Source organism: Aulonocara stuartgranti (genome assembly GCF_965226115.1).
Source record: "Aulonocara stuartgranti genome assembly, chromosome: 11".
Classification (NCBI taxonomy): Eukaryota; Metazoa; Chordata; class Actinopteri; order Cichliformes; family Cichlidae; genus Aulonocara; species Aulonocara stuartgranti.
Genome location: NC_138947.1, coordinates 12,405,342 through 12,430,456, shown reverse-complemented (window position 1 = coordinate 12,430,456; position 25,115 = coordinate 12,405,342). Strand labels below are relative to the sequence as shown.

At 40.4% G+C, this 25,115-nt stretch overlaps 2 protein-coding genes across 7 annotated transcripts in view; both read left to right on the top strand.

The window, feature by feature from the left end:
- Window positions 1-14,673, top strand: part of atp8b2 (ATPase phospholipid transporting 8B2) — a 29,365-nt gene extending 14,692 nt beyond the window's left edge. For 2 of the 4 annotated variants that reach the window (XM_082552398.1, XM_082552399.1), the window contains exons 13-30: window positions 1,793-1,913; window positions 1,998-2,085; window positions 2,177-2,211; window positions 2,299-2,458; window positions 2,572-2,760; window positions 3,704-3,819; window positions 4,085-4,249; window positions 4,659-4,770; window positions 5,309-5,414; window positions 6,213-6,474; window positions 6,631-6,814; window positions 9,054-9,277; window positions 9,364-9,447; window positions 9,831-10,076; window positions 11,226-11,364; window positions 11,694-11,824; window positions 12,620-13,222; window positions 13,364-14,673. In XM_082552398.1, the coding sequence (XP_082408524.1) occupies window positions 1,793-1,913; window positions 1,998-2,085; window positions 2,177-2,211; window positions 2,299-2,458; window positions 2,572-2,760; window positions 3,704-3,819; window positions 4,085-4,249; window positions 4,659-4,770; window positions 5,309-5,414; window positions 6,213-6,474; window positions 6,631-6,814; window positions 9,054-9,277; window positions 9,364-9,447; window positions 9,831-10,076; window positions 11,226-11,364; window positions 11,694-11,824; window positions 12,620-13,222; window positions 13,364-13,462 (3,064 nt within the window). In that variant the 3' untranslated portion in view covers window positions 13,463-14,673. Of the gene's footprint in view, window positions 1-1,792; window positions 1,914-1,997; window positions 2,086-2,176; window positions 2,212-2,298; window positions 2,459-2,571; window positions 2,761-3,703; window positions 3,820-4,084; window positions 4,250-4,658; window positions 4,771-5,308; window positions 5,415-6,212; window positions 6,475-6,630; window positions 6,815-9,053; window positions 9,278-9,363; window positions 9,448-9,830; window positions 10,077-11,225; window positions 11,660-11,693; window positions 11,825-12,619; window positions 13,223-13,363 lie in introns of those variants that run through there. The other 2 variants (XM_082552400.1, XM_082552401.1) reach the window with 2 other exon arrangements.
- A 299-nt stretch (window positions 14,674-14,972) lies between these two features.
- Window positions 14,973-25,043, top strand: il6r (interleukin 6 receptor). 3 transcript variants are annotated; one of them, XM_082550763.1, is made up of 11 exons: window positions 14,973-15,328; window positions 17,421-18,053; window positions 19,079-19,202; window positions 19,598-19,776; window positions 19,879-20,048; window positions 20,179-20,323; window positions 21,044-21,216; window positions 21,316-21,454; window positions 22,432-22,470; window positions 22,866-22,971; window positions 23,111-25,043. In XM_082550763.1, the coding sequence occupies exons 1-11, from the start codon at window positions 15,121-15,123 to the stop codon at window positions 23,370-23,372; spliced, it is 2,178 nt and encodes a 725-aa protein (XP_082406889.1). In that variant the 5' UTR covers window positions 14,973-15,120; the 3' UTR covers window positions 23,373-25,043. The 3 variants fall into 3 exon arrangements, with proteins under 3 accessions (XP_082406889.1, XP_082406890.1, XP_082406888.1); XM_082550762.1 differs by having other exon boundaries at window positions 14,975-15,328; window positions 21,313-21,454; XM_082550764.1 differs by lacking the exon at window positions 22,432-22,470 and having other exon boundaries at window positions 14,974-15,328; window positions 21,313-21,454.
- Window positions 25,044-25,115: the final 72 nt, after the last annotated feature.

Here is a 25,115-nt window from a genome sequence, read left to right as displayed (position 1 = left end):
AGGACTGCTTGTTTTTGTGTGTTTGTTAATCATTAAAACATAAAAATGAAGACTAACTCAAAACCTAACACCTCAACAACTAAAACGAACTATCTACAACAGATAAATAGCATCTGAAAGTCATTATGGAATTGGAAAAGACAAAGCAAAGACCTGAGGCAGTTCTCTGTTCTCTGAAGCTTCATCAGAAATGGCCTCAATAGTAGTGCAGCTGTTAAGAAGCCATTTTTAAGAACTGGCAACAAGTCTGATGGAGTGATGAATCCAAATATGAAATTTTCACATTTGTGTTTAGTGACCGTTGAAATCAAGATGTTCACAGGAGGTAAAGAGAGAGATACAACAGCGTCTACAGCCATCTGTAAAACATAGTCGAGGCTCTGTCTTGATCCCAAACACACTGCCAAAGCAGTTAAAGCATACCTGGATTTAAACACACACACACACACACACACACATATAAACATTTATAAGCTTTACTTCTTCCTTATATCTTGCAATCTGTGTGTCAATAGATTGCTGTACTTCAAAATATCAAGAAATGATGGGTTGCGATCTCGTCCCTATCCTACGAGATCGCGGATACAAGCGGCGGAAATGAGCTTCCTCCGAAGGGTGGCTGGCCTCTCCCTTAGAGATAGGGTGAGAAGTTCGGCCATCCGGGAGGGGCTTAGAGTAGAGCAGCTGCTGCTCCACATCGAAAGGAGCCAGCTGAGGTGGTTCGGGCATCTGGCAAGGATGCCCCCTGGGCGCCTCCTGGGCGAGGTGTTCCAGGCATGTCCCACCGGGAGGAGGCCCCGGGGCAGACCCAGGACACGCTGGAGAGATTATATCTCTCGGCTGGCCTGGGAACGCCTTGGTATTCCCCCGGACAAGCTGGAGGAGGTGGCTGGGGAGAGGGAGGTCTGGACCTCTTTGCTTAGGCTGCTACCCCCGCGACCCGACCTCGGATAAGCGGATGAAGATGGATGGATGGATGGATGGATGGATGGATGATGGGTTGCACAACAATTTGCATAATACTGGACTTGTGACCATGCGTGTTCCCAACTTTACATAGAAAGTCAACCACAATACTCGGAAGTAGAGATAAAGATTAGTTAGACAGCGATTAATATAAAGCGGCAGTTGGAGATAGTGTTTGCCATTTGCAAACATCATTGAAAATTTATCGTGTACTTGGTTTTATCAGTCCTCTTATCACAGTCATTCATTGATAATATTAGTGCTGTAAAAAGCTGGTGCCTAGTGGTACAATGGCCCCAATTATTTTTCATTTACAAGAGTTTTTCTTCTGTTTGTGTCTCCAGAAGTGAGGCAAACAAAACCCACATTTCTTTTTTCTTGTTCTCTTCATTCCTCTGGTCAAGCCAGTTGTGGTCTTTTGTTTTCCAGACAGCTTCAGGTGCAAATAGGAGTGCAAGTATTGAAAGTATTGGTGTCTATATCCAGTCAGAGAAGTGGAAATGAGAGTTGTGCACATGCTTAAGTTTCATAATGACTGAGATTTAGAAAAGAGGAACATGCACACAGCTGTATAAACGTAATTTTCAAAAATCGCTACATGCTTTTCTGTATTTACATGCACACAATCTTACTGTGTGTGCAAAGAGATCTGGTCCTTGGTAATCAGTAAGTCAGTGAACTGCACTGACTGCATGCCAGATGTATTTGGCCAGAAAATCTTTGTATTGTTCTGTGCTTACTTGTTCTGTTACTTACTTAGTTACATTTATTTTAAACTGTGAACGGCTCGGAGTTTGTAACCTCTCCCTTTCCTCACCTGCTTCAGTGTGGAGGTGATCAGGCTCGGTCACAGCTACTTCATTAACTGGGACCAACAGATGTTCTGCTCACAATGTAACACAGCAGCTGAGGCCAGGACCACCACTCTGAACGAGGAACTGGGACAAGTAAGTGTCCAGACTCACTCTACTCTGCAAATCCATCCATCGTGCTTTGCTTTGAGTAGTTATATACTCCTAAAATGATCCTAGGTTGAATACATCTTCAGTGACAAGACTGGAACGCTCACTCAGAACATCATGACGTTCAATAAGTGCTCCATCAATGGACAGAGTTACGGTAAGGACACACACAATACATGTGCATGTAGCCGAGACCGTATGTACGTGTATATCAGAGCTCATACATGTGGTGCCGATGTGTTTGTCAGGTGATCTAACAGACCCACTGGAAACTCAGCCAAAGGTGCGTATGAGTATTTTTTGATCAATCATAGATCACATGCATGTCTGTTATCACCTGTGATTTTATTTATCACTCATTTGTCTTCAGAGGCTGGACTTCACTCCCTTCAACCCGCTGGCGGACCCAGACTTCTGCTTCTATGATGACAAGCTGCTGGAATCAGTGAAAGTGGGAGACTCGTGCACTCATGAGTTTTTCCGCTTGCTCTCCCTCTGTCACACCGTTATGAGTGAGGAGAAAAGTGAGGGTGAGCTTAAAAAAAGAGAGAAACTGCAAAACAGCAAATAATGACATCAAAACTCAACATCTGCTCATTCGTTATCGTATAATATTTAACGACTGTTTTACCTGCCTGCACAGGAGAGCTGGTTTATAAGGCTCAGTCTCCAGACGAGGGCGCTTTAGTGACGGCGGCTCGAAACTTTGGCTTTGTGTTTCGCTCCCGAACACCTGGGACGATAACCACCACAGAAATGGGACGCACCGTCACCTACTCGCTCCTCGCCATACTGGACTTCAACAACATACGCAAGCGAATGTCTGTTATAGGTATGCAGCAATCCGTGCTTTTTCTTCTGATTTAACTACAAAAAACCTGTGTATGGTGGCCCCGAGAGGTCAAATGCACAGCAACATAATAAAACACCAGTAAATAGAAAAATTCTACAAAAGCACACAATGGAAAAGGAAACAAATATGCAAAAACGACACTTATAAATCATTGGCTTCTTTCAAGCGTGTCTCAGTGCAATCCTCCACATATTTTGGTTTCTGTCACTTACGTCACATTATTGTCTTGTTCTGTGAGATTTGGGTTTTTTAACTTTCATTGTGCATTGTGCGCTTTTGCAGCATTTTTCTATTTGTGTTTTCGTAAGTTGCAGTGCATTTGACCTTTCAGGGCCACGTGTATCTGTGCAATGTCACAAGACAATCACTTAACAGCTTGCCATAGCAGAAACTGGTATGGCTGTACAGTGCTGTTGTACAGGATGGCATTGTGGTGCAATCTTTATCTTTGTTGCCACATTGTTGCATAAAAGTTCTGGGTTTTAACCTTTGTTTTCGGGGGTTTTTTTGGTCTTTCTGTGTGAAGTGGGTTACTCTGGCTTCCTCCCACAGTCCAAAGACGTGCATGTTAGGTTAACTGGTGATTCTGGACTGCCCGTGAACGTGTATGATTGTCCTTCTCTCTGTGGCAGCCCTGCAATAACCTGGTGACCTGTGTAGGGTGTATCTCACCTCTAGACCCCTTACAGCTGAAATATGCTATGAATGGATGGATGGATGAATATGCTGTAAATTTGACCTCTGGTCATAAATTACTTTTACCTCTGCTGCCAGGCTCTGAGGACACACACATACACCCATAATTATAAAGACTACCGGTGGCCTTTGTTGAAGAGTTCTTCCGTTATTGTAAAGGTGATGGAAAAATTGTCTGAATTGCTGAGATTTATTTTTTCTTCATTTCTCTCTTTTTTATTTTCAGTACGTAACCCAGAGGGCAGGATTCGGCTCTACTGTAAAGGAGCTGACACTGTTCTGTTGGAAAGACTCCACCCTTGTAACCAGGAAGTAATGAGTATTACTTCAGACCACCTCAATGTAAGTCAGCTCTTGGACGGATGGCTTGAGCTGCACTGCCATCTAGAGTCTCCACACTTTAAAACAACTTTTAACAGCACTTCATTTTTATTTACCTTCTCCTAATGAGACAGTCAACCTCATCATGGCATGACACATTTCTTAGATTAAGTATAAGTTAAAAATCATCAAACAACACTACTTAATGCTTAGTCATGTGATTCTTAATGTCCCTGCTGTATATTTTTGTTTTTCTACATGTTTATGTGTATATTTTTGGTGCTAGGAGTATGCAGCAGATGGGTTACGGACCCTGGCTCTGGCCTACAGGGACCTGTCAGAGGATGAATGGGAGGCCTGGTCAGAGAGCCACCGCTTTGCTGATAAGGCCACAGACTGCAGGGAGGATAGACTGGCAGCAGCTTATGAGGAAGTAGAACAAAATATGATGGTCAGTGAGTTTATTTTCAGATAATGTATGAATCTGTATCAAGATAATGTGTCTTATTTATTGCAAGTGTGTGTGTGTGTGTGTGTGTGTGTGTGTGTGTGTGTGTGTGTGTGTGTGTGTGTGTGTGTGTGTGTGTGTGTGTAGGCCCGTTTGCCCTTCATGTAAAAAGTTCAAATAAAGTAAAAATGTTGCAATGAGCAAGGGGAACTTGTTGGGATCACTGAAACTTAAGCAGTTCGAGGGAAATTCCTTTCTTTTACTTTCTATATTTGGAGCACACGTATGCTTTTGAGTTTGGGTTTTCTACTCATAGTGTTAACACAACAATTGCATTTAAGCCGGTCTTAAATTTCCTTAAATATGCAATTTATTTGTTTGTGTTTCTCTCTCTCTCGGCCTGTGTTTCTAGCTTCTGGGTGCCACTGCTATAGAGGACAAGCTGCAGGAAGGCGTTCCAGAGACCATTGCTGTCCTCTCTCTGGCTAACATTAAAATCTGGGTTCTTACTGGAGATAAACAGGGTGAGATGCACACAGTTTTTCACCAGCTTTCAGAACTTAGTGTGCATGTTTAAAACATTTAAACCGTTTAGACAAGGGTTTAAAACGCAAAAGAATCTGCAAAATTTAAACTAATTATAGAGCAGCATCCTTGTGATGAGGAGGTTGTTGAAACTGAAAACTTTAAGCATCAGTGCATCTATTTGCACCTTGACTATGTGGGTGTATTGTCATTCATGTAAACATACAGTACTGCTACACCCCTCTTGCTTTTGTAGTCTGAACCTATTTACTGGGCTAGCACTGGAAAAATTAATTTCTGGAAATTTATCATGTATTCTGTCATCACCAAAGGACCGTAGGCTGTAGGAATGAGTGCAGTGAATGAAAAATAAAGGGACATGTTGACTGACGTGCCTGCAGCAGCTATTATAGTTTAAGGCCAGAGGCATGCCTGCAAAGGGAGAAGTAGCCGAAACGACGAGCAGTACATTAGCAAATAGCTTTTAACTGAAACAGCACTTGTATTTGTTAGATCCTCTCCCATTCCTTCACACAGAAACGGCTGTAAACATAGGCTACTCCTGCAAGATGCTGACAGATGATATGACCGAGGTTTTCATCATCAGTGGCCACACCGTCCAGAGCGTACGGCAAGAACTCAGGTCAGTCTGGTTATGTGCACACTGTACTAGACTGTACACTGTGGGATCGAGAATAAATGCCAAACTCCAGATGACGGGCGGGCAGAAACTAAGAAATGTATGCATGATTGAAGTCGGTAGGTGTGGTAGCAAAATGTTCCAACTACTCTGTGAGAATCACTCGACAGTGACCAGAGCTTCTTGACTCATTTCTAGTCAAATCATCCAGCTCACCCTGTGAGGACTGATTCATGACCCTGACATTTTAGATAAAAGCAAAAAGGAATAATTGAAAGAGATTTTTCCCAGACTTCAGTGATCATCATGACATGAACTGATAGCAAAGGGTTAGAGTTCCAGTCATCACTGATTATGGCTGAGAACTCACAAGGTTAAATATGAGCAGCATTGCAACATACCCCTTAACTATGAAGTCAGTTTAGAAAGTGAGCAAATCCAGTGTAATGGTGCAAAAGAATAAAATTATCTTTCAAAGACAGAAGAACTCTAAACTGGTATTTTTGATGTTCTTTGTGCAATGTTCAAATTCACTTGGAAAGTGCAATTATTCAAGTTATAAAGAGCCTATATTGGAATATCAGGCTCAGGATAAAACCTGCCATTATCACTAATCTTCTTCACATCCATGTTACTTTTCCAACTATCCCCTATGTACTTGCTTTTGTGAGTCTATATTCCTTATCCCACACTCAGATCTCTTTTTTTTTTTTGCTGTGCATGATCATGTTGTCATGTAATTATGTCTCTGTGATGCAGATAGACACTGTTGATGTGGGCTTTGTTTGTCTTCCTCTCTAGAAGAGCGAGGGAAAGGATGATTGAGCTGTCACGTACCAGAGATGGAGTTAAAGAGGAGGGAATGCAGGGATGGAGGGAGCCATGTTTCAATGGAAATGGATTCAAAGAAGGACAAGAAGGAGGTGATACGGCAGGTGGAAGTGGAGGAGGAGTGGGGAAGCAGCTGCATGGCTCTCCCCTTCCTCCTCCTCCTCTGCCTCTCTCTAACTTAATGGACAACATCTCAGGAGAGTTTGCCCTCGTAATCAACGGTCACAGTCTGGTATGAATAACACTCCTGCATGATATCTGTCACGGAAATTTAAGCTTAGTTACATAAAAACAATTCTTTCTCATTAAGTACTTTTCTTCAAAGCAGCAACTTGGACTCCTTTTACCGCCTGAACGTCTAAAACCTCTCTCCGTTGTCTTGTGGTAGGCCCACGCTCTCGAAGCAGACATGGAGGCAGAGTTTGTGTCGACAGCGTGCGCGTGCAAAGCGGTCATCTGCTGCAGAGTCACGCCACTGCAAAAAGCTCAGGTGGTGGAGCTCATCAAGAAGCGCAAGAAGGCCGTCACGCTGGCTATAGGAGACGGTGCTAATGACATCAGCATGATCAAAAGTGAGTTGTGCAAAAGTGTAACTGAAATATTGTTTTCAGAAAAGAAGAGAGAAGTTGGGTTTAGCCATTTGGGTGGCTTGTCTACTTTTAAGCAATGGAAATCCTAAGCAGAAGTGCGGCTGTAGAAGTTGTTTATCTGCACGCTGTTCCTAGTAGTGATGTAGGTCATGTGGAAATCTGTGTTGCAGGAGTCCTCCTGAGGTAAAGGTTTGGTTGTCAGTGTTCTTTTAGGCCTTATTTACAAATTATTTGTTCACTGCTTATAGATGGATGTGACGCCGACAAACAAAACAAATCGACAGAAGTCACATTTAATTTTAGTGTCACTCCTAAAATCCCAAAACACCAAATATGTCCTGTTAAGCTTTGAAAAGATGTTTAGAAGAAAACGTATTTGTGTTTAATAGAAAGGAGGCTTGTGTTTGAACTGTTCACTGTACAAATAATTGTACTAAGACTGAACTATACTGTCAATCATTGCTTCATAATATTTATTTCTAAGCTTAAAGGCAAACTAAAAGAGAAAACTATTAATACCTCAGTGCTCTGTTTCTCTGCATGTCTTGTAATCAGTGTGTTGTAAGTGCATCAGCCTGTGTGTGTTTGTCTGTGGATGTACATCATGTCTACATATCTGCATGCAAGTGTAAAACAGAAATGCAATCAGTGCAGCAGTGAGGAGAAGGATTGGTTCACTTCCTGTAATTTCTGATTTAAAAATCTCGAAACAATCAAATGTTTTTCCCCCTTCTGTGCTCTTTTCGTCCAGCTATTGAAAATGGAACACATACTCAAGTTAAACTGAGAATTATGGTTTTGCTGATGGTAATGCTGGTTTCCCAATCAGTTACCAGCAGTTAGTGGGAAGTTTGTGGGAAGTTTGTGGGAACCTTGGGTTCCCAAGTTGTGAAAACATTTTCTGGCTACCGCTTTCTTCCTCCACATAATGTTATGTGGCATTAGTCTTCTCGACAGGAAGGTAATGAGCATGCTAACGTTGCTAAGTTATTCAACATGGCATTAACTATAGCTCATAACCGAGAGGAAAGGTTCTCCGTTAGAAAATGATAAAGTTTTATTAGCTAGAGTTAGCTTTTGCCACAGTTTTCACTTATTAGATTGTGTAAAATACAGACAGCAGGGCCTAAAGGTAACCTGTTGTGTCCATATGTCCCTGTACTCTATTTCTTTACTCTTGGACTCTGCAAGTAGCTTTATATTATTCACAGTTTATAATAATCCTATTTATTTATTATTATGCTCTGGTCCTTTATGCAACAGTTGTTTTATTTCAGTCTTTCTTCTGACTGTCTGCCCTTGATAAACAGAAGGTTTGAACAGTAGGCGTGTGAGGTGTCAAAGATGAGTGCACCATTTTGGTTTTCCCCTCTCATTGATATCATACACATCTGAGAAAAAAACAGTGTGAAACTTTTACCATTGTCTACACTGGGGCAAATAAGTGTTTGCCCCATTCTGGTTTCTTAGTTCTTTGCATATTTGTCACACTCATCATGTTTCAGAGGATCAAAGAAATTTCAATATGAGACTGCAGGCCTCATTTGCTTCAGTTAAGATCAGAGTTTGTGATTCAGCAATAAGAAAGAGATTCAACAAAAATGGCATCAATGGGTGAATTCAAAAGTTAAAAAACCACTAGTGACCAAAAAGAACACAAAGGCTTGTTTCACAAACATCAATTATCAAAAACATCTTGATGTTTGTGAAAATATTCTGTGGACTGGTGAGACAAAAGTTGAACTTTTTTAAAGGTTTGAGTGCCTTTGGCATAAAACGAACACAGCTTTTCATAAAAAGGACATCATACCAATAATCATACATGGTGGTTGTACTGTGATCTGGGGTTGATTTGCTGCTTCAGGACGACTTGCTATAATTCATGGAAGCATAAATTCTGCTCTCTACTGAAGAAGAACCTCCAGCCATCAGTTCGTGCCCTGAAGCTCAGGCTCACTTGGGTTATGCACCAGGACAATTAACACACAGCAAGTCCACCTCTGAGTGGCTCAAAAAACACACAAAAAAATGAAAGATTTAGAGTTGTCTAGTAAAAGTAAAATTTCTTTGATCGTCTGAAACGTGTAAGTGTGACAAATATGTATAAAAACTAAGACATCAGGAAGGGGTCAAATCCTTTTTCCCAGCACTGTCTGTATAGAAAACTGGGGGGGAAAAAATCTCTTGAATTTGTCTTTTCATTTCATCTGCACGCTTCCAGGTGCTCATATTGGAGTTGGTATCTCAGGTCAGGAGGGCATCCAGGCTGTGCTAGCCAGTGACTACTCCTTTTCCCAGTTCCGCTTTCTACAGCGCCTCCTGCTGGTCCACGGCCGCTGGTCATACCTGCGTATGTGCCGTTTCCTCTGCTACTTCTTCTACAAGAACTTTGCCTTCACCATGGTGCACTTCTGGTTTGGCTTCTTCTGTGGTTTCTCTGCCCAGGTCAGAGAGTAGAGGTTATGATTAAAGCATACTGTAAAGGGTTACAGTCATGATTATAACTCTGTTTGTGTGTGTTTTTTTTGTAGACCGTATACGATCAGTACTTCATCACACTCTTCAACATTGTCTACACCTCCCTCCCTGTGCTGGCCATGGGGATATTTGACCAGGTCTTTCACATTTATTCCTTTGTATTGAGCTCTCATAAGATTTTATTTTACATTTCGTTTTTTATAAAACTTTAAAAAAAAATTTTTTTTAAAAATGCATATAAGACACGTTTTTGGCCAGAGTCTGTTGGACCGTGGCTAAAAATACTGCACACATTGTGGGAGAAAACCAGAACAGACACAAAAAGGTCCCAGACAATCAAGTTCAACACCACATCCTTTTAACTGAGGTGACAGTACTCAGGATTAGCATGAAATATGGAACTGTTTTCACATGCTGATGTTAGCATTTTGCTCAGAACACCAAGCCACAAGTTTTGGCTGTAGTTTCTATATAATGTTATTTTAGTAAATGCAGCATCTCACTTCCTCTATGAATGCAGGATGTTCCTGATCACAGAAGTTTGGAATATCCAAAGTTGTATGAGCCCGGGCAGCTCAACCTCCTCTTCAACAAGAGAGAGTTCTTCATCTGCATTGCCCAGGGCATCTACACATCAGTGGTGCTGTTTTTTGTTCCATATGCTGTCCTGTCCAATGCCACTCAGAGCAACGGAGTACCCCTCGCTGACTACCAGACCTTTGCAGTCACCACAGCGACAGCCCTGGTTATTGTGGTCAGTGTACAGGTGAGGAACTGTAGAGTGCTTTAAGCAGGCGACTGCCTCACAGAGTGCTGTGCAAAAGTGTTGAGCCACCCCTCATTTCTTTATATTTTACTTCAAAGGAGCCAGACGTTCTGTCATTTCTGGTCTTGCAAGGTTTTTCTTTAAATTACATTCCCAGTTTCTTCTCATCTAGTCTTTGTACTTAATCACTTTCAGAGAAGGTTTTTATTTTTCATTTGTATTGAAAATAACATCGTGAAGAAATAGAGATGCATCTGGCGCTGCAGTTTAGCCATCTACTGTTCATCAAAGGTGGTCTCAGTGGATGAGAAACTCTCTCTTCCTTAAGAAGAAGTGTGCCAAATTACACATGAACTGAACTAAAATAATCAGTGGCATCAGGCTTTATGGAAGGATGAATCCAAATGTGAAATTTTTGTTTGAAATCATCATCAATACGTACGGAGAACAGTGAGTCATCTATAAAACACGGTGGAGACTCTGTCATGGTTTATAGCAGCATTTCAGCCAGTGGTGTTGGAGAACTTGTCAAAATTGGTGAAACACAGAAAAGTCCCATCAGATTTTGACCCGCCATGCAGTATCATCGGGAAAGCATCTGATTGGCAACAGCTTCATTTTTCAGCATGACAGTGATCCCAAAGACACTGGGAATGCAGTAAAGGTGCACCTAAAAAGACTGGCCTCCCCAGAGCTCAGATCTCAACATTACTGAAGGATTGTGGGATCATGTCGACAGAGAACAGAACAAAAGGAAGCCAAGATCCAAAGTAGAGCTTTGAGGCTCTACTTAAAGAATCCTGGAGAAATATTCCTGAAGACTACTTAAAGAAATTACAAGAAAGCTTGTCTAAGAGAGCTCAGGCTGAGATGAAGATTAAAGATGGTCATACACAATATTAATTTTCAAACTCATTAGAATTGTGTATTAATGCTTATATCCTGTATTTCCATGTATATTTGCACAGATTTCAATAAACCGCTGCACCTGTTTCCCATTTTACTAGCAAAATATAAAGAAATGCAGGGAAGTGGCAAGCTCAGCGTTGTATAACAATTAATTGTTCAGGAGTGGCATATTAACTGTGAGCATCTGCTGTTTTCTGGGGGTTTATTCTTTTTGTTTTGTTTGCATGTCTGTGTTTGTAGATTGTTCTCGATACCGGCTTCTGGACAGTGTTCAACCATGTGTTTGTGTGGGGCTCTCTGGGCTCCTATTTCATCATCATGTTTGCTCTGCACAGTCAGACCCTCTTCAGGATCTTTCCTAATCAGTTCCACTTTGTAGGTTCGTCCCTGCTCCCATTTCTCAGCCACATGTGTACCAGCAAATCAAATACTGCAATTCTTCTTAGCCGATATCATTCTGCCAACACCGATTTGTTTTCATCCATAATTTACATACTTTTTTGTAATGAAAATCTATTTTGTGAGTCTAAAAACTAAACACAAGTAAGTTTCAGTACTGAGAATAGATTGATTTTGTATAATCTGATATCACTTCATTGCACCAAATGCATTACTGTTGGAGATAATAATAATAATCATGTGTACACAGTGAAAAGCAAGACATGTCTAAAACACATTTGTCTGTTCTCTGTCTGTTTGTAAGTGCAGGTAGTGCCCAGAGCACATTATTGCAGCCAGTCGTGTGGTTAACGATTGCACTGGCAACAGCAATATGCATAGTTCCAGTTTTGGCGTTCCGCTTCCTCAAGCTGGACCTCAAACCTCAGCTCTCAGACACGGTGAGAAAACACACAAAAACACAGCGTTTCTAACACTGATGTCTCCATCTTCTTCCTTGCAACATGCTTTACAGTCTTTCTAGAACGTCAGTTTGAACTCTGTGCAATGATTAACTGCATGTGTAAAAACATTTTATCTTTGTGTGTCTTTGTGTGGGGTGGTCGGGACTAATTGCTAACCGTCACAGTGCACTTTAATACCCTGCAAATATTGACCTAATCAGTTTCCCCTAATGTCATGACTTGCTTTCAGTAAATTCATCCAACATAAGTGTGTGGCTTTATCAGACGTTATGTCTTGAGCTTAGCCGTGCATCCAACCGAAGCCGATGTCAAGATGTTGTGAAGAAGTTCCTGCTTTGATTTGCATGTAGTTTCTCAACAGTCACTATTACAGATTTTTTTTATGATGAGGTTAATTTTGAGTTAAGTGCAAAATGTTCTGGGTTTCGATGACCTAAAACATGAGTTTAAAAGCAGCAGAAATAGTTTGATGAACTGCTGGATAGATGCAAAGACTACAAAGACTAAAAATAAGGCAGGATGCATAAAAGTTTGAAAAAATGTGATGGTTTAGAAGTCCTAAAACTGAAAGTTTCACTGAAACTTTCAGTTTTTATTTTGTTGTCAAATGGCGTAAATATTAGTTTGAGTTTTTGTTTTGTTTTGGGGGAATTTTTTTTGTTTTGGTTTTTATTTTTATTTTTGGATGATCTTATTTGTGCGGCTATGGTGAACTAGCCGTGTTCCTATAAGCTGAAACGATGTCCCATTTCCTGTCTCATCGTTCTCCAGGTTCGTTACACTCAGCTGGTGCGGCAGAAGAGACGAAAGCCGCCAGGTCGTAACACTGGAAGCGCTTGGCGTGGTACCGGCAGTGTGTCAGAGGGCCGTCTGGGCGCCCGTGGTGGTTCAAGGAGATCCGGCTATGCCTTCGCCCATCAGGAAGGCTTTGGAGAGCTAATCACATCAGGGAAAAATATGAGGCTCTCGTCTCTGGCCCTGGCATCCTTTGCCTCCAGACATAGCTCCAGCTGGATTGACACGCTCCGCAGGAAGAAGCATACTCACACTCCCCCCAGCACCTCAGGGGAGTGCAGCCCAGCACCCAGTTTCATCTCTGTGTCGGTTCCACCACTTTCAAACTCTTCGTCTATTCTGGGCGGCTCTCAAGAAACACCGATCGAAGAGGAAACGGTTGCGGCACCAGCTCAGAACACACAGATGATCCCTGCTTCAGTCACACAAACCTTACCAGCTTTGGCACCAGATGCAGAAGCTCCTGCGTCTCAAGTTTCAGCTCAGGCCACCAGTTCTGGCGTTTTAACCCCCACAGCAGCAAAGTCCCAGGGGGGAGACTCACCTGGAGGCTGGACCCTTTCTCTGGGGACCGTGCAGGTCATTTGAGGTTTTATGATGTAGCAGTAACACAACAGTTATATAACAAATGCAACAATACACACTAGCACTTTTATATCTGTGTGATGCAACTCTTCTAACACCAAGCTAAAACATAACCTTTCTTTCTTTGTCCAACAGGAAGCTCTGTTTGGTTGGAAGGTTATTGCATCTCGTGCCAGTTCATCCAACAGTCCGGGCCCAACCTCTATTGCCAAGGAAAACAACCAGATTAAGTGAAACGTAAACATCTGATGGATGAATTCTATATTTACTGCGTGTACCAGACACACAAACTGTACACACTGTGTGCTTTTCTGGAGAGAACACAAAGACTGTTATTTAAATAAAAAAAACTTTACCCGCACAGTGTCTCAAAATGCATCAGTTACATCCGGATCTCTGCAGGAAGCGACATATCGTCTTATGACATGAACTTTCTCAGCCATAAATTAAGATTTACTGGTGAGATATTTGAGTGCACAGTGTGTGGTGGTTATGTTAATGAATGCTTGAGATTTACAGTACATAACTGAGGGACAGAAGCAGGTGCAGAAGCAAATGTCAAAGTAGCCTTTGAAAGATTGTTTCTGCTTATTTCACAAGCCTCACTCACAACTAAGCCACTCAGCGCCTCTCAGTAATGAGACGAATGAGCAAGCAGAATCATAACAGTTTTAACCAGTGAAGTGCAAGCTGTATTATCTGCAAAGGTTCTCAATGAGAATGGTATTTTAATTTAAAGTATTCTCCCAAAGGTCTGTTTTGTTTAGTTCTTACTTGTTATACTGTAACTCTTCCCACATTTGCTTTTTTTGCATCACATTGATGTGTTTATGTGTGATTTAAAGCTAGGCCTTTTTTTTGGTCTAACAAAGGCCAGATCATGTTAATGTGCCTCTGATGTAACGCAGACGTAAGAACAGAATGGAAAGACTTCACTTTAGGCCAGTTCTGCAGAAAAGAAAAGGTAGAAGAAAAATAAATTTAAAAAAAAAAAGTGATTTGTTAAATTCCTAATCATGATTGTTGTCATTGTGAACAGTAGTGCTTATCCGTACTGTAAACATATACTCCAGTAAAGTGCTTTATATTCATTTTTGTTCATGAATTAAAGAAAGGAAGTTGTTTGTGGACAATCATGCCTTAACAAAGCCAAGATATCGCCCCCTTTTTTCTTTTATTTTTTCCACCCCTCCACTAATCCAAGTGTTGATGCACCTCAGACTTGGATAATCATTAAATAGGGTAACCAAAGGAACACTGACCTGCTCTTGGACATCTCTCTGTACTACGGTCAGCAACAGGCAGTTGAAACACAGCTCACGTGATCTGCAAAATCTGGTCTAAATGAATGTACTGTACAGTTTTAGCAGGAGGCAGGTCTCTGTGGAAGTGTGGATGTGAATGATATTGAATAAAAATCTGATTTGTCTTTCACATGAGGGAAACATGCTGCGTCTGTGCAAATGATTTACTCATCAAACGAAGTTTCAGGTGGAAATGACTCCCAGTATATATATATATATATATATATATATGAAATATTAAAAGCTTCAGTCTGTATTGCCACATTTGCCATTTTCCTTTCGTGCGCCATGGTGTATGTACTAAAAACACTACAGTAAGAAAACAGGATATGTGAAAATATTTTTAAGGAACTTTCTAAGTTAAGAGATTTTTCATAAATGAATATTAATATAGCAGAGCTATATTCAGCTTTCGCTGGGTTGGGGGGGCTTATTTTGATGCTGAGGAGGATTTCCTCTGTGTAACGGCGCTGAACAAGGGGAAGAGCGCAGGGATTTCACAATAACGGGTCTCATGGACAGCAGACTGAGCCAACCAGAGAGAGCCGCCTTTAACTTTGCTGTCTGCACAGGGGGTTTTGGTGTTGCATGAGCGGTTTTCGTGGTGTAAATAGCTCGGTCTTGTTTTCACGGTGTAAAACGTTTGAGTGGGGTCAGTGTACAGTTGCTGCCGTCGGCGATGGTGTGAGGACCCGCCGCTGGAAGGAGGATCTCTGGGTAAAAATGGGGATTTTTCTCCTTTTGCTGTTCTTCGCTCCGGTCAGCGGAGTTTTTGAAGGAACATGTCCCAGAAAAGGTAACCTCTCCTCTCATATTGTCTAAATGTAATTTTTTTTCTTCATCTGTTTTCTTTGTTATTAAGAATAACAAAAACTTAGGCTAATTTAGTGACAAAGTTAAAGTTATTGTAATTTAGGATTTTTTGGAGTCTAGTTTTGGAGTTAACTGAAAATCACAGCGTTTAAAAATATTTACTTCATCGAAGTTGACTGTATTATTACAGGATAATATATAAAGTAAGCTTTTTTTCTTGCTCTTTCCGCTTTTGTTCTTTCGGGGAAAATGCGTTTTTATCCTGTTGGGAAATGTTATGACGCGTTGTGGCAGCTAATTTTACAAGCTTTTTTTTTATTTTGTTGTAAACTTTACATTTTATAAATATTATAGGCACAGAGTCAGGAAAATTCATATAAAAACAAACAAACAAAAATTAATCGGCCACTTCATTAGGTACACCTGTTCAAGTATGCCGGTCTTATCAGCTGAGCGGATTTACGCGTGTAGACGTGGTCAAGACGATCTGCCGAAGTTCAAACTGAGCATCCGAATGTGAGATGATGATGTAGCTGACTTTGAATGTGGCGTGATTCTTGAAAGGTTAATTTGAGTATCTCAGAATCTGCCTGGATTTTCCCACACATCTGTCTATAGGGTAAACAGAGAATGGTTCAAATAAGAGAAGATATCAGGTGAGCGACAGTTCTCTGGGTGAACATGTCTGGTTGATGCCGGAGGTCAGAGGAGGATGACCAGACTGCTTCAGGTTGATTGGAAGGAAACAGCAACTCAAATATTCACTAGTTACAACAGAAGCATGAAGGTGTATAGGTCTCTGAATGCACAACACATTGAACGTTGAAATATATAGGCTATAGCAGCAGCACATCTGTCAGCTAAAAAGAGGAAAGCGAAGCTATAATTGACAGGGCTCATTAAAACTGGACAGAAAATATTGGCTGCTGTGATGTGTCAATTTCTGCTGCACATGTGGATGGTAGGATCAGACATAAACAGCATGAAAGCTTAGTTTTTATGTGGATCTTATTTTGACCTCTTGTTTTTAATTCAGTTTACTGAAAATGTTTTGTTTTAATTTTATTTTTTTATTAGTTTCAATGTCAGTTTTAGTTTCTTTATTGACTGTTGTCTGGAAACCATATACCAGAGACAGAGAGAGCTTTTTAAAAGTAACAAGTAACAAGTTTAAAAAAAAAAAAAGTCATTCAAAGCCTCATTAGGAAACTTGTGACAACAAATTTTACAAAACTAACAAATGTTAAAAGGATATTTTCTCTCCAATTTTACTTTATTTTAGTTAGTTTTCCAAGTTTACAAAATCATTTAAGCTCATTTCAATTTCTTCAAAGTCTACTTTTATTAGTAACTATTTTTTTCACATCGAGTTTTATTTTTATTTTTAAGTTAGTTTGAATTAAGCATAACTTTCTATAGCGACTGTGTGATGCTATCATGTCAGTATGAACAGAGAAGGACTAACCCAGTACCAGCATATAACATAGTGGCTGTTGATTCTACATCAGGCCCTTATCAGCTTCAGCTTCAGTCTCCATCAGATTTATCAGATAAAGTCTTATCAGATGTTTAAAAAGACACAACGGTTAACTGGGCAAGAGCAAAAAGATTTGTTTTACTAAAGACTAAGGGGAATGAAACTATGACTTCAACCCAGTCAAGTTCAGGCAAGTCATACTAAACCAAAACATGTCAGGTTATAAGTGACTGTGTGAGGTCTGAGCAGAAAATCTGAAACATTACGGGGAATGTTAGAAATAATACAAGACTGAAAAGAAATGATGAAGATGAGAGACACGTTAAAAGAGGAAGTTGGGGTGGAGGTTATGCAATGTGTCGCTCTGTGTTGTGCCTAGTCAAATACAACCAGTACTGAAAATAATGAGAAGCTAACATTTTGTACAAAACACTGTATGAACAATCAAATCACAAACATTCTACACACACACACACACACACACACACACACACACACACACACACACACACACACACACACACACACACACGTACATCAAAAATGATTCTGGTTCTTATTAGTTCTACAGATTCTGTGTTTGTGTGTTTTTCTGCAGACCCTCCTCCAGGTGTGTTGGTCTTATCGCCGGGCTGTAAGCTGTTTCTGACCTGTGGCGGTCATGTGAGGGTGGATGGTGTAAAGATCAGTCTGAAGGGAAGCAGCTTAAACATCAACAAAAGGGATGGTTCTTCGAACGGGACACCAGCCACTCCAAATGATATACAAAACAGTGCAGTTTCAGTCAAAAGTGATGACAGTTCTCTGAAGAATGTAAGTGAGGGCTACAGCCCTCATTTCACGGAGGCAGGAGGAAACAGAAGCCTCATATATTCAGATGCAGGGTACACAACTTCTCCTCACATCGTCCAGCCAACCAGGGCCACTCGATCGCTGAAGGACGAATCTCATTGGACCACTGGAGAAACAGATGTTGAGGATGACTATGAGGAGGATGAAGAGGATGAAGTGGGGGAAGGAGTGAACCGGGTAACAAGGGGGATAAAAGTGATGCCTGAGTGGAAGTGGAACACGATGACAGTGGGGACAGAAGACAGGGACTGGGGTGAAATTAAATTTGGGAGGAGTGGGACAACGCTAACTCTCGCCTCACTGAGAATGGAAGACTCTGGAAAATACAGTTGTCATCACAAAGGCAAAGAAAAGTTTAGCTTAAAGGTGATCGTTGCAGGTGAGTTCTCATAGTGAGGACTTTGTGATGGAGGAGGAAGGTTATATAATTCCATCCATGCTTTCATTTTCAAATAAAAAGCCTATAGATGGAAGGCAAATGGCTTTAAAATCCATCTTTTAAATCCAGCTCAGAACTTGTATATCATTGGGTCAGGATTGATGTTGTACACACGACTCACTGATAGACAATCAGTAAACAAACCAGCGGGTGAACTGTGACTTTAAATGTTTTTGGGCAAATTTCAAATTTTAAATAGTGACACCAAAAATATTTTGCAGTTTAGCAGTTTTAGGGTCTTTACCTTGCGATGTAAAGCTTGCCTTGAGGCAACTGTTGCCGTGATTTGGTGCTATATAAATAAAATTGATTTGAACTGAACTGCTAATGCACAGCTCTCCTGAAGCCCCATCACAGCATACCAGTCAGGCTGAGGTCGGGACTTTGACTGGGCCATTGTAACACATCCATTCTTTTCTTTTTCAGATATGTTATAGCTTTGCTGCTGTGCTTGCTCGTCGTCCTGTTGCATGAGCCAGTATGGGTCAACATTTGGCTGTAAAACAGAAGGCCTCACATTTGCCTCTAGAATACTTTTTTTTTTACATAGAAGTATTCACGGTTGACTCAATATCTGTAAGGCACCCAGGTCCTGTGGCTAAATAACAAGCCCAGATCATCACTCCACTGTTGTGCCAGACTGTTGCTGATATGCATCACCAAACGTGGTGTTGTGACTATCGTCTGTCCAAAGTTCATTGTTCCCAAATTCTTCTGGTTTGTTTACATGCCACTTTGCAAATCTAAGTCATGCTGCCATGATCTTTTTAAGAGAGTAGAGGCTTTCTCCTGGCAGCCATTAAAACAACACATAGTTCAGTCTTTTTCTAATCGTGCTGTCATGAAGGCCAACAATATAACAAACTACCTGAGGGCTGTAGAGCCTGAGAGGACCCTATTTAGATAATTGATTTTTAAAAATGGATGGGTGAACAGTGTGTTTACATGTCTTCTTTATCTCTTAGATTCTCCTGAGCCTCCCAGTCTGTTCTGCTACAAAAAGTCGCCCAGTAGTAAAATCCGCTGTGAAGGAATGCCTCAGAAAGCCGCCATAAAGCAGCCTAGTTGTTACCTCTTGCTGAGTAAAAAGTACGTTCATTGCACTTGAAGTCCCCCATGAGTGCTTTGTGTTGTGTTTTAAAAGGATCATCAAGTAATATTTTGCTCCTGTATTTACATACATACAGGAAAACTGATGTGTGCAAGCCATGGATAAAAAAATGTGCATACTGTGGTTGTTCTCGATCAATATTGGTGTATGTTGCAAAACTTCTGTAATCTTGTGCAGTCAAAATGCTAACATTGCTGTTACATAAATAAATACTATTTCCAGTAAACTACTTGAGATCAAAAATGAAAAAGAAAAAAAGTGTGAAAGTTGTAAATGGGCCTAATGTAGTAGAAATGTTGTTGTAGGCCACTTTCTCTTTTCCTTTATGTCCATCTTTGTGTGACTGACTGTTCTTTTCCTTTCCTTCTCTCAGTCCAAGAGAGAAATTCAAGCGAGTGTCATGCTCATACTCATCTCGGCTCTCTCGCTGTTGGTGTGCTCTGGACCACATTGAGGATGATCGGAGAACCCCTCACCTGGTCTACATGTGTGTGACAAGCATCACAGGCAATGTCACCAGCCCCCTTAAGTACTTTACACCATTAAAAATTTGTAAGTGCTCAAGTCAAAGTACATGTGTCCATGACAGGACTGAGTATTGGCCTTCTGAAGTGCTTTAAAGTTGTGCTCACTGTGTTTGTTCCCACTCCTCAGTAAAACCAGACCCTCCGTCAAATGTGTCAGTCCGACAGGAGAAAGGAAAGAAGAACAGGCTGACGGTCTCCTGGAATTTACCGACATCCTGGAAGGTGCAAGATAACTTCTATAAATTGATCTATGAAGTTAAATACAACCCTGTCAAACCGTCAATTGGCAACGAACAGGTCAGTGCTGAGACACCTGTTGTCAAACTACTAAGTGTGTATTTTTTTTTTTTCAATGTTCATTACGCTGGCATGAAACAGAAAACGCAGTTTTGTTTCAGAGATTTTTGTCTTATATGTATGTATTCAGGTACTGCCAGTTAATGGCCAGCGGCAAGCAACCATCACTGATATAATGCCTGGTGTTGAGTACCTGATACAAGTCAGAGCTAAAGAGGAATTTGATGGACAATGGAGTGAATGGAGTCCATCCACCTATGCTAAGAGCTGGACAGGTAAATTTACACAAACCCAAGAAAAAAAAATCAGAAAAATGATCCATCCTAGACACAGAGTCATGACGAGGTAGTATTTCTGTTTCTGTGCCATATGATTAGACTTTCTCATGAAAAACTTTGCTTAAACATCCTCTCATGTACATTTATACAGCCTCCAATTTTTCTTCCTCTATGAATGACTTGAATATGTGCAGATTGGCTCAGCATTCAGGATACCAGTTGATGAAGTGGTTGAAAAAGTTTATGAGTAACAGTGTCCTGTTGCACCTTCCCAGATTAAATACTTCAAATTCCCTTTAAAGTCGAAGTTTAGACATGAAAGTGAAACCACTTTGTGGTCTATGTTTTGTTTTGTTCTGTTTTTATCGGTTAATCTTGCCCGTCTGTAAGTTAAGATGCCTTCTGATTGATTTTCACAATTGCTCTACAGACATGAAAGAGGAATACTAGCTAATTTCCCAAGAAGAAAACAAATAAGCATATTTTCATTTTTAGGAAAGTCTTCTGGTTTATATTAAACACATTAGTAATGATTTAAAGACTTATTATTGTACCTTTGGATAAGTTGTAATGCTCCTAATTGCAAAACATTTAATTGTGAAATGTATCTGACTAATATTTCATATTCAAGTAAATTACAGACAAATTCGTCATCTTTTAAACTAGTCATATTATTCCACATACAAGACCTTTACATGTTCGTCCCTGATCCCTCAGAGAAGCCTCAGCCTCCGTCAATCGTGTCAGTGACGTTGGAGGAAAGACAGGATATGACGACGATGATGACGGTGTGCTGGAGTTTACCGACAAACTTCGAGGAGCCACACAATTTTAGACTCATCTGTGAGATCAAATACGGGGAAACAAACCTCTCCTTTCACAGCGAAAACGTAAGTAGACAAGGTTTTACTTAGTTGTGAAAAGTTGAACACTCTGTTGTGTCAGTAAATGGAGACGTTTGCCTGTATATGTCCATCTTGGTACAGCAGTTTGAAGGAGAGGGCTCCTACACCATCGTAGTGACTCCTACACCTGACGTTGACTTCCTGATACAGCTGAGGTATAAGGCAGAACATGATGGTCAGTGGAGTGAGTGGAGTAGACCTTATCCTGTGAGCCCCCCAACGGGTAAATAAATACGCACACACACCTCTAAAAATAAAATAAATAAGTATATTTAAGTTTATCAGTAAGTATTCTATATGCTCAATTAAAGCACAGTACAAGAGTGTAAGTTTTCACAGAAGTAGCTGAGTGGACTTTATTTGTGCTGAATGAAATTAAACTTTAAATCCTGTGACAGATGTTTAAGGGGCGCTTCTGTCAGTCTGCCCCAGGGCAGCTGTGGCTACACCACCAGTGTGTGAATGCGAGAGTGAATGAATAGTGAATGAATAGCTTTTCAAGCGCTTTGGGTGCCTTGAAAAGCGCTATATAAATCCAATCCATTATTATTATTATTATTAAGAAGTTTCTCAGTGGCTTAGGGGTTCAAGATATTGACCGTGTACCATTAGTGCACTTCCCCTCGTTGTGGTGAAAAAACCCTTTCTTTTTAAGCATCAGTCCAACTCTCTGTTCTCTTTAATGGTCACTTCTTTCAGCCTGTTTTTAAAATAAGGAAGAAACAGCCCTCCAAAAAAAGAGAGAGAGAAAGAGAGAAACAAGATTCTGCTGGATTAGGCACTATCATGTTGGATTATTTATAGTCTTTTTTATTTTGAAAGCAAGTGTTAGGCCATATTGACTTTTAATTGGTAAAGAATTTGTCTGCTAAATTACCCAAAACTTCTTACAACCAAAGAAGCAAGTCTTGCTGCTTGGCAACTCTGAACTAACATAGCTATAAACACCTGAAAAGTTTGCAGAATTCAGTTTAGAATAATTTTCCCCCAGGAGTTATTCCTCCCTGCTGTAACATCTCCTTGTCTGCTTATTGGGACCACTTAAACTATGTCTTATTGCAGTCTGACATAGTTCTTTAGGAAATGGACAATTTCAGTCTTTTTTAAAATTGCCTTATACAACTTTGCCTTGTTATCTCAGGTTTATCATTTATTATTATCCTACTAATATGTTTTTAAAATATATTATTTACCCCGTAGGTTCAGGTTCAGGTTCAGGTGATCAATATCAAGATGATGGTGAGTTGGCATGCAAACTGTGAAATATTACAGTTACTTATGTGTTGTGTGTGTGTGTGTGTGTGTGTGTGTGTGTGTGTGTGTGTGTGTGTGTGTGTGTGTGTGTGTGTGTGTGTGTGTGTGTGTGTGCGTGCGTGTGTGTGCGAGAGAGCCAAAAGACGAGAGGGAACTCTTAAATGTTGTTAGTGCTGAAAATCCCCTCTGCCCCCTGGGTTTTAACAGGAAACCATGTCATCATAACAACTCAGGCTTGCAACAAAAACAGGCCTCAGGAGTTATGGTTCCTCACACCTACACGCAAACACAGACGTTCAGTTGCACTCAGATGTATTTAGATGGATGCTGTCTTGCTCAGTTAAGATTTATCACAGTCTACCCTTCTTTTTTTACCACAGATCCCACAAAACCTCCACCAAAACCTAAAGAGTGGCCACATCATTTGCTGTGGATATTTGGTTTATTCGCTATCTTGTCTGTCATTTTGGCCATCTACACTTTCGGGTACTGACATTGGCACTTTCAATGCATCTCTTCAAAAAAGGGCAGATTTATGACATAACATTAGTAATTTCTAAGATGTGATGTACGGTCAGCTCCTTCATTTTCATATTTCTTTTTCTTTTTTTAAATTGTCATTCAGGCACAAGGACAGATTTATCTCTAAACTGCACAGTCTTTATTTCACCACCCTCTGTGATGACTCATCTCAACCTTCGCCCTCTGTCCCGGTTGCCCCAGAAGGAGTAGCTTTGGTGACCTTTGTCCCTACAAAGAGCAACAAAGAGCACCCACCAAGTGATGAAAACGAAAGTGAAGAAAATGAGGAACAAAAGCCTTTGAGAGAGATGACAGACGCCAAGCACTTCAACAACACAAGTTATTTCTTCCTCCAGAGGGAATGAGAGCTGTGCAGAAAGAAGAATTATAGGCAGAAAATGTGGCAACTTATACTGTTGGACTGTTTTCCAGTTCCGTGCCAGTTTTATAGATGGCACGATGTTCTCCACTGAACTTTAAGAAGCAAAGTCAGAAGCAGCTTTCTGACTTTGCTTCTATCTGTCTTTATCTATCTAACTTTATCTCATACCTAAAATACCTCTTAAACACTTTTTTTGTGTGACTGGTCCAAAGAGTTGCCCTTTACCTTCTCTATCCTACATCATCCATCCAACCAAGAGGCAGGCTACACTTTGCACAGGTGGTCATTGTGTCTCAGAGCTAACACAGAGAGACAGACAACCATTGACACCTACGGCCAATTTAGAATCACCACCTAGCCTGCCATGCATGTCAGAGAACACACACACAGCATGGTGGTCTGATGGTTAGCACCATCACCTCGTATCAAGAAGGTCCCAGGTTTGAAGCTATGTAGAGTTTACTGTCCTGCATCAGAGCAACTAAAATATGTGTTATGCAGGTCAAATAATTTAAAATTTTTGAGCAACCTGACCTGTCTGAATTTTGTATATATTGCTAAAGGTTATCAAATATATCACATTGTTTCCTTTCAGGGTGTTCATAATGTATGCAGGGTTTGCAGAAGTAGTGGTTGAGGTCTTGTAAATACTTCATCTGTTTGCCTGGGATTTTAGACTGGGACAGTCATAGTCCCCAACATGCTTTTGATTTTTGTAGTTATTGCACAGTGAAAAAACAACAACTTATTTTGTATAGTTTTTCAGTGACATGGTGGACTTTAAATGGTTCACCTGCTGTTATAAGAATGCAAGGGAACCTTTCAAATAAACAAATGTGAGCTACTTTTTGAATAAGCTGTATGTTTCTAGACCAGCATAGATAGATAGATTTTTAAACATGTTAAAATAGTACAAAAACAACAATAAAACATAAGAATAAATAACATTAGTAGCACTTTTTAATTAATAGCAAGTCTAAATGGCATACTAAGGGGGAGTAATGATGTATAAATGATAAATCAGGCACTTGCTAATACCTTACTAATACTTAATAGTGTGACATTTATATAAAGTGAGGAGGAGGAGGACATGTGTGGATTCGTTTTTGTTTTTTATCCTGTTCAACCACAAATCCTTATTTACATTTTACCACATATATTTGGTTCTGTAACCCCAGTAACATGCCAAGAGATATAAATATTTACATATATATATGTAATATGTAGGCAATGCCAACATATACAGTGCTTAACAAATGTATAAACAGTTGATGAAAACGGTTGCCTGTCAGAAGATGTTGTGAAGGCGTAATTGTGAGAATGAGATGGCCAAGGAGCAGTGGGGCAGTTTTGGTGACTTCATATCCAAATGATGGGTATATAATATGTCAAGCATATCGATCTGTCAAGAATGATACTAACTCGTTTTGAGCCGGAGAAAAAAATAGTCGTCACAAGATAGAAGATGTAATCGGTTTTCCAGGGGGTTCCAAATAAAAAGTGTCACTGACATTTAAAAAAAAGTATTTTTCAAGAGAAATCTGGCCAAGAAGGCAACAGAAATTGCAAGGTATACATACATAGTGTCACTGTTCTGTAACGTGGCCAAAAAGGGCTGGATGGATTGTAATAAAGATGGTTTCAAAGCAGGATATTTCTTCGTTTAATATATAACCCCTTTGTAGATCATGTTTACTGCAGCCTATTTAAGCAAATAGATCACAGA